At 56.6% G+C, this 8,698-nt stretch overlaps 1 protein-coding gene across 1 annotated transcript; it reads left to right on the top strand.

Moving 5' to 3' along the window:
- Positions 1–292: 292 nt before the first annotated feature.
- CEACAM16 (CEA cell adhesion molecule 16, tectorial membrane component) lies at positions 293–7,993 on the top strand (the record flags this gene model as incomplete). Its single annotated transcript, XM_082676785.1, has 6 exons — positions 293–329; positions 1,570–1,914; positions 2,248–2,523; positions 3,468–3,746; positions 5,748–6,074; positions 7,983–7,993. The coding sequence occupies 6 exons, from the start codon at positions 293–295 to the stop codon at positions 7,991–7,993; spliced, it is 1,275 nt and encodes a 424-aa protein (XP_082532911.1).
- Positions 7,994–8,698: the final 705 nt, after the last annotated feature.

Here is an 8,698-nt window from a genome sequence, read left to right as displayed (position 1 = left end):
TCTCCTGGTACCAAACCTGGGCCCTCGGCACAAAGAAGTTTAGGCAGCGCCCCAGGAGGCCTGGCCAGGTCGTGGCCCCTGGCCCGTGCCTGCCACACCTGCTCTGGTACCCAAACGGGGCCCCAGATCCTCGGTGACTCGATCCCTCCAAATTCAGGTGATCTCCCCCGGCTCCAAATCACCGAACCCTCCCACGTCCGGCGCCAGACGGAGCCAAACCCCAACCAGGAAGGGTCTCGGAGCGTCGGGCCGCCAACGCCGCTGTCTCCAAGAGCTGGGTTTGGGGTGAAAGATGGTGCTGACCAGATGCAGCTGGCTCCTCCTCAGTGGTGAGCGAGAATGGCGCCCCCAGAACCTCAGCCCCCACGGCCTCGGGGAAGGGAGGGGATCCCCGGCCTGGGGAGGGAAGGCGTCAGCCGGAAATCCAGCGCGTCGGGAGGACAGCTCTGCTTCCCACAGGCACAATTTGCTCCACTAAGAGACACCAGTGTGGGGCAGGCCGGGGACCGTCACCCAGAGAGGTCTTCAGGGTGGACTTTGGAGATTTCTAAGAGCCGGGTGTACGCTAGGGCAAGGGAGCCACTGCTATGCCTTCATTCACGTGGCAAGCTCTTACTGAGCTCTGGAAGCCTTAACTAGAGCAAGTTGTAACCAGCCACTCTGCCCCTCCCTCAGGCTATGGTTTGGGCAATTGCCTTCCTCCTCTCAGCCTCAGTTTCCTCATCTATGAAATGGGCCTAACTCCTGGGGTCGTTTGAAGGTCATTCCAAGCAGCGTTTACTAGTGCTTGCTGGGTGCTGTTCTAAATGCTTTCCACGTATTCATAACCACCCTATGAAGAAGGCCCACCCATGACCCGCCACTCCATAGACCAGAAGCCTGAGGCTCAGAGAGGTCAAGGCACCGGTCGGGGTCACACAGCCAGAAAGTGGCAGGGCTGAGTGCTAGACGCAGAGGCCTCGCTCACAGTCAGCCTTTATCAGCACGGAAAGTACCAGAAACGAAGCCAAGCATGTAAGCACTTCTTACGTGAGAACCAGCGCGGCTTCTCAATCCAGGCAACCACACACAATTCAAACCCAGGCAGCCCCGACCAGCTAGTCAGGTTTGGGGCTTATCTGTTGGGTTGAGAACAGAAGGGGTGGAGTGTATTAATCACGGCCCTACTTTCTGCCTCTGGAGAGGCAGAGGAAGGGCGCTGGACCGGGAGTCGGGGCCCAGGGGCTACACGAGGCAGCCTGATCTCGTAAGTGGAGGCCTAGTGACTCTCACAGCGGTGGGGGGCGGGGGGGGGAACCCTCTGGGTGGTATCCAAGGTCCTGCAGGCTGAGAGTGTGCTATGAGCTTGCTATGAGCAAAGCCTTAAGCTAGATCTTTAGCACAGCCCATCAAATCCAATCCTCAGATCATAGCCCCCTCACCAGGACTGAGACTCCACACCTGGCTGACAGTTACTGAGCACTTACTTGTGGTAGGAACACATGTGCCAGGAGCCACGTCTCCTCCTCCATCAAACGTGGGGAGCGATCAAGTCCACCTCATCCCACCCCTCTGGCTCCTTTTCCTCAGCCGCTTTCCTGAGCGCGGGGGCCGAGATCTCTATCACCTCCGAGCCTGCCCAGCCAGCCGAGGGCGACAACGTCACACTGGCTGTCCAAGGGCTTTCAGGGGAGCTGCTTGCCTACAACTGGTATGCGGGGCCCACGCTCAGTCTGTCTTACCTGGTGGCCAGCTACATCGTAAGCACAGGCGATGAGACCCCTGGCCCGGCCCACACGGGGCGGGAGGCTGTGCGCCCCGACGGCAGCCTGATCATCCAGGGCGCCCTGCCCGGGCACTCGGGCACCTACATCCTGCAGACTCTCAACAGGCAATTTCAGACGGAGGTGGGCTACGGACACTTGCAGGTCTATGGTGAGACACCCCGCAGAGCCCCCTTTTCCCCAGCTGGGCTTTCCCATCTCCTTCCCAATCCTTCTTTAAAAAAAAACAACAACAACAAAAAAGAAATTCTAAAAAATATTAAAACCATCACAAAAAAAAAAACTGACCTAAAATAACATTAAAATGCTCACCTCCTCCCAGATGGCTTCTGGGATTAAACCTGCCTCTCATCCTGTTCTTTGCCCCTCTGGCTGGGGGTTCAGGGGCACCACCGGGATCCAGCCATGCCCCCTGCCTGGGGAGGGGGAGGCCCTGGAAGCAGGCAGTGCCCGGCCCCCTCCCCCTCTGTCTGTTGCCCCACAGAGATCCTGGCCCAGCCTGTGGTCATGACCAACAGCACGGCGTTGGTGGAGCGCCGGGACACCATGCGCCTGGTATGCAGCAGCCCCAGCCCCGCCGAGGTCCGCTGGTTCTTCAACGGCGACACCCTGCCCATCGCTGTCCGCCTCGGCCTGTCCCCTGATGGCCGGGTGCTGACCCGGCACGGCATCCGCAGGGAGGAGGCCGGAGCCTACCAGTGTGAGGTCTGGAACCCGGTCAGTGTCAGCCGCAGCGAGCCCATCAACCTGACCGTGTACTGTGAGTCCTCCTGGCCCAGCCCCTGCAGAGATACCCAGTGCCCCAACCCCATAGATGGGGAAACTGAGGCCAGGAGAGAGTGCCCAAGGGCATGCAGTGAGTCAGTAGGCCAGCTGGGGTTAGAAACCAGGGATTCCCCATAAAATGCACTTGACCCATCTCCTAAGGACGAAAGACCACCTTTGAAACTGAATAATCCTTCCCTTTGAATCAATACCTCCAGGACTGGTGGGTTTTGAAAGGGAGGGGGGACGGCGTGAGTGGTAGAACGGGAGGGGAAATAAAATTAAAAACATAACCAAAGCATGGAGTCATTCCCAGGGGCAGCAGATATGCAGTGTACCATCCAGAGAAAGGAAGTCACTCAGGTACACGAGGGCCGGCAATGTAGAGAAACTTAGAACCTAGAATCCTACACCCAGGGCATTCTGGATTTAAGAAGCACTGGATTCTAGACTCTGAGAATCCTAGAAACTCTAGAAGCAGAGAGTCTTAGAATCTTAGAATCTAATTCTAAAACCTTAGAGCCACCCAACCCTAGAATCTTAGAAACATAGATTTCTAGAATCTTAGAATCCTAGAACATAGAAACATCTGCTCTTGGAACACTAGAATTCTAGACTCTTAGAATGGCTTATCAGAAACCATTTAGACTTTTTTTTTTTTTTAACGGAACCATAGATTTCAAAAATATCTTGAAATGTTGTCTGGCCCAACACCCTCTTTTTACAGAAGAGAAAACTGAGATTCCCCTGAGAGGGAAGGTGATGGTCAAGATCTCAGAGCGAGTTAGAGATCCATGTGGGATTCGAAAAGGCCAGAGCTCTTTTTCCCCTCCAGATATTCCCAGGGGCCCATCCTGGTGGAAAGAAAGCCAGGGGGGTGCCCACCTCGACCACCCTCTCCCTCCACTGCCCCATTTCTCTCCCTCCCCCCCCTCACAGTTGGCCCAGAACGCGTGGCCATCCTCCAGGATTCCACCGCCCGCACGGGCTGCACCATCAAAGTCGACTTCAACACATCCTTCACGCTGTGGTGCGTGTCCCAGTCCTGCCCGGAGCCTGAGTACATGTGGGCCTTCAACGGGCGGGCCTTAAAGAACGGCCAAGACCACCTCAACATCAGTAGCATGACGGCAGCCCAGGAGGGCACGTACACGTGTATCGCTAAGAACCCCAAGACCCTGCTTTCTGGATCTGCCTCAGTGGTGGTCAAACTGTCTGGTGAGTCGTCCCCAGCCTGACCAACCCCCCCCCTCCACGGAGGCCCAGTTGGACTCAAGCTTTGGCTGCTCTACCCGCCATTAGGCTACCATTTGCCCAAGAGATGATTGGAGAGTGAGAGATTCTCAACCCATGCGTTGGCCAAGTGACAAAGTGGCATATCAGGTGGACCCTCTTCATCCAGGTGACAAAAAGAGGAAGTCTGTGCCTTGTCACCCAGAAAACAACTGACGAATCAGGCTCTCTTCCTTGAGGGTTGGCAAAGGGAGAAATGGGCCGCATGTCCCAAACCGTGCAGCTGCAGAGTGGGAAAACATTCGGATGTCCCTTCCTATGGATGCCCGTGTTCTAAATTCAGTCTGTCACAGCTGCTCCAGGCTGGACCCACTCCCTGCCAAACAGACAGCTGAACCTCAGCGCATCCAACTAGATAACCCAGTTATCTGGCCCAGATGCCGGTGTGCGCGCACACACGCATACACGCATACGCTCCTGGAAAATCACAGCCAGTCGTCGGCAAATGGAAAAACACAGCGAGAGAGGCGCTGTCTCGCCTCTGTCCTTAAACAACCTGGCGGTGGGGGTAGTGCAGACACAGCTGGTTTTCTCAGAGATATCAGGATCCTCAGGGGACGTTTTATCATCCCCTGGGGATGGTGGCTTTGAACATTAGGGCCTCATTCATTCCGCCTTGGTTCCTTCCCAAGCGGCCACCATCTCCCAGGGACAGCGGGAACGGTCCTTCCCTCCCTCCTCCCTCCCTCTTACTAACAGGCTGGGCCTCATCCAAAGGGTGGATACTCTTCCACCCAAAGCAGAAATGGCATTCCCAGAGGTAAGTGTACCTCCTGCCCCACCCTACTGGGGCTTTGGCAGCTGGTCTTGGCAGGAGACAGGGGGGTGGACCAGATGACCTCAGGCGCTGTCCAGAGCCCTGTCTGTGCAGGTCAAGATGGGGGGTGTCCGAGGTGTGCAGGTATGTGCAGGGAGTGGGTAGAGTGCCCCCAACGGCCTCCTAAACTGTCAGCACCCCTGCGGCAGGTGCCAGGGGAGAGACAGAGGAAAGGGAGACGCCAACCTTCTTCCACCTGGGGCAGACTGATCTGATGGAGGAGACATGGTCTCTGCCCTTGCAGAGATGGCCTTGAAACAGGGAAGCGTAGCCTCCCTATTCAAGAGCTGCCAGTTAGGGCGAAGCAGCAATGCCTCATGCTCCATTCTAGCAGTGACGAAGGAGACACGACAGCCACCCTCAGTGAGCTTCCAATCAGGTGGAGGAGACACCGGACACACTTGAGGAGAGTTTGTAATCTGATGGGGGAGACACAGTTCCCACCTTTGGGGTACTCCCGATCTGATGGGGGAGTACAAGCCCCCCACTTTCTAGGAATTTCCAGTCTGATGGGACAGACACGCCCCCTTTCAAGTTCTGGGGTCCCCAGCCTGACTGGAAAGACCCAGTCTGATGATAATCTGGAATTTCCAATCTGATGGAGGAGACATGGCCTCCCACCCTCTGGAATCTTTCAATCTGATGGGGAACTATAGTCCCCCTATTCTGAGGTCTCTTGAGCTGACGGAAGAGACAACACCCGGAGTACACAGCTCCCAGCTATCCGATGGGGGAGACACGGCCCCCATATTCTGAGAATTTCCAATCTGATGGAGGAGACATGACTCAACCCTCTAGGGTCTTCCAGTTTCATGGGAGAGATATTCCCCCAAAGGCCGGAAATTCCTAGTCTAATGGGGGAAGAGACAGCCCCCATTGGGGTTTCTCAATCGGACGGGTGAAGACAGCTCCCTGGCAGGCAGGCATTGCTGAGACACAAAATCCACCTCCATACCACACAAGTCACCCCCTTCCTCTGTCTCCCTCCCGCCAACCCGCATGGGGAGTGCCAGCCGGGGGATGCATAGGTGAGCTGGTTGGGGGGTGGGAGGCGGACGCTCTGCCCCACCAAGGCCCGGGTGACCCAGCCCCCCTCGCTCTCTCCCCAGCGGCCGTGGTCGCCATGACAATCGTGCCGGTGCCGACCAGGCCGATGGAGGGCCAGGACGTGACGCTGACCGTACACGGCTACCCCAAGGATCTGCTGGTCTATGCCTGGTACCGTGGGCCTGCCTCTGAGCCCAATCGGCTGCTCAGCCAGCTGCCGTCGGGGAACTGGATCGCAGGCCCCGCGCACACAGGCCGGGAGGTGGGCTTCGCCAACTGCTCGCTGCTGGTGCAGAAGCTGAACCTCACCGACGCCGGCCGCTACACACTCAAGACCGTCACGCTGCAGGGCAAGACTGAGATGCTGGAAGTGGAGCTGCAGGTGGCCCGTGAGTGTGGGGGAGGGGACGGGGAGAGGGGGGCCTCTTTTCATAAAGGACTCCCAGAAGAGGGGCTCCGCTTCCTCCATCTGACTTGGGACTCCCCCAATGGAGCTCTTGCCTCTTCTATCAAACTGATGACCTGGACCAGGGGTAGATAGGCTTCCTCCATCAGACTGGGGACACTAAACGGGGCTTCCATGCCTTCTCTCTTCTGTAAGAGGCACACCAGACCAAAGGTTTTAAAATACCGTGTGTAGTCTGAGGGTAAGGCATCCTTTTTCCTGGACCATAAAACCCAGGAGATATTGCCTCTACCACCATACTGGAGGAATAGGCTAATGATGGTCGTTTACCTCTCCCATCAGACTAGAGGTATAGAGGGCGGAACATGCCTCCCTCTTCAAACTGTCATCCTAGACAACGGGGATCATGTTTCATGCTTTGCGTTACAGTAAGAGTGAGAACAGAATTCCTACCCTCAGAAGGTAAATTAATCTCTCAAACTGAAATAGGGACGATCTCCTCCATCAGGATGGAGATTTCTAGGTGGTGGGAATTGTGTTCCCTCTTCAGACTGGAAATTCCCTGTGTTCAGGAACAATGTCTCCTCCATCAGACTGGGAGCTCCCAAAAGTCAGGAACAATGTCTCCCCCATCAGACTGGGAGCTCCCAGATGTTGGGGACCGTGTCTCCCCATCAGACTGGGGGCTCCCAAAAGTCAGGAACAATGTCTCCTCCATCAGACTGGGAGCTCCCAGATGTTGGGGACCGTGTCTCCCCATCAGACTGGGGGCTCCCAAAAGTCAGGAACAATGTCTCCCCCATCAGACTGGGAGCTCCCAGATGCTGGGGACCGTGTCTCCCCATCAGACTGGGGGCTCCCAAAAGTCAGGAACAATGTCTCCTCCATCAGACTGGGAGCTCCCAGATGTTGGGGACCGTGTCTCCCCATCAGACTGGGGGCTCCCAAAAGTCAGGAACAATGTCTGCCCCATCAGACTGGGAGCTCCCAGATGTTGGGGACCGTGTCTCCCCATCAGACTGGGAACTCCCAAAAGTCAGGAACAATGTCTCCTCCATCAGACTGGGAGCTCCCAGATGCTGGGGACCGTGTCTCCCCATCAGACTGGGAGCTCCCAAAAGTCAGGAACAATGTCTCCCCCATCAGACTGGGAGCTCCCAGATGCTGGGGACCGTGTCTCCCCATCAGACTGGGAGCTCCCAAAAGTCAGGAACAATGTCTCCTCCATCAGACTGGGAGCTCCCAGATGCTGGGGACCGTGTCTCCCCATCAGACTGGGAGCTCCCAAAAGTCAGGAACAATGTCTCCCCCATCAGACTGGGAGCTCCCAGATGCTGGGGACCGTGTCTCCTCCATCAGACTGGGAGATCCCAGATGTTGGGAACCGTGTCTTCCCATCAGACTGAGCATCCCCAGAGGTCTGAGATGTCATGTCCCTGGAGCCTTGCCTCTCCCATCAGACCAGGAAGTCTCAGAAGCCATGTCCCTGAGTTAAAGACAGTGACCCCCCTCCCTCAGACTTGAAGCTTCCAGGATCAGGGACCCAATCACTGACAGACACCCTAGCACCCTCCCCATTCACTCATCAAACTCTAGTTTCCTGGGTCAGCGTTGGGGGGAGAAGGCTGGTCAATGACAGCAGGCCACCCCCGATGAAGCCTCGGAATTCCTTTTCACTCTGTCTCTCTTCTCACAGTCAACCTCCCTTCCTCGCACAAGGACCAACGCCACCTTCCTGAACCTGAACCTGGCACAGGCTGAGCATGGGGCGGGTGGGGCCGCTGGGAGGCCAGGGTTGGGCAGGGGAGCAGAAGGAATGGGGGCACTGGGGACCTGGTCCCCTATCTCCCTGACGACCTCCTCCACCCCTGTGCCCCATCCTCCCCCACAGCCCTGGAGTAGCACCATGGCCCTGGAGACCTCCAGAGAGACCAGCTCTTCGTGCCACCCTCCTTGTTTCCTCCCCCTGAGTGGAGGACCACTTGCTTCCAGCAAGGATGCAGGACCATGGTTCACGGTTCTCCTGCTTCCACCCTAGAGTTAGAGCCAACAGGGCCCTACTCCTTCACTGAGCTGTCGGAGAGCCACAGAGGCTATAAACATCCTGGTTAACACACGCCTGTGTCAGCCTCTCCTTCCACCACTCCCAGCTCTGCCATTCCTGGTCATCACACTCGCTTCTTTTCCCACCCAGGATGCTTCTCAGTCTGGCTGCATGCATGCACAGGGGTGCCCAAAGCTCAGGGCTCCCAGCCCCTACTGCTTGATGTCAGGGCCTTAGGCCCTTCCCACATCTCCCCAGGTTATATCTGAGAGTCCTGCTTCCCAGTGGCCCAAAGAGTGCCCCTCCTGTGGCACCCAACAGCTGCCCTGTTTGAACACGGCCCTCCCCTACACTGCGCCTCACTCCATAACCCAGGGACTGATTTGTGCACAGGACAAAGAATGACCAAATTTCTCAAGAAGAGTTCCAGCATCTTCTGGCCCTCATCCATTTAACCAAAGATGCCCTTTTGTGTCCTCCATTGTCCTGGGATTCCCCCACCCCCACGCCATGTATCTCAAACATCACTTGCACAGTCCTAAAAATATCTCCCTCCTCCTCTA

Source organism: Grampus griseus (assembly GCF_964374135.1).
Source record: "Grampus griseus genome assembly, chromosome: 19".
NCBI classification, from domain to species: domain Eukaryota; kingdom Metazoa; phylum Chordata; class Mammalia; order Artiodactyla; family Delphinidae; genus Grampus; species Grampus griseus.
The sequence above is the reverse complement of the archived record's forward strand: the minus strand, read 5'-3'. Positions and strand labels throughout refer to the sequence as shown.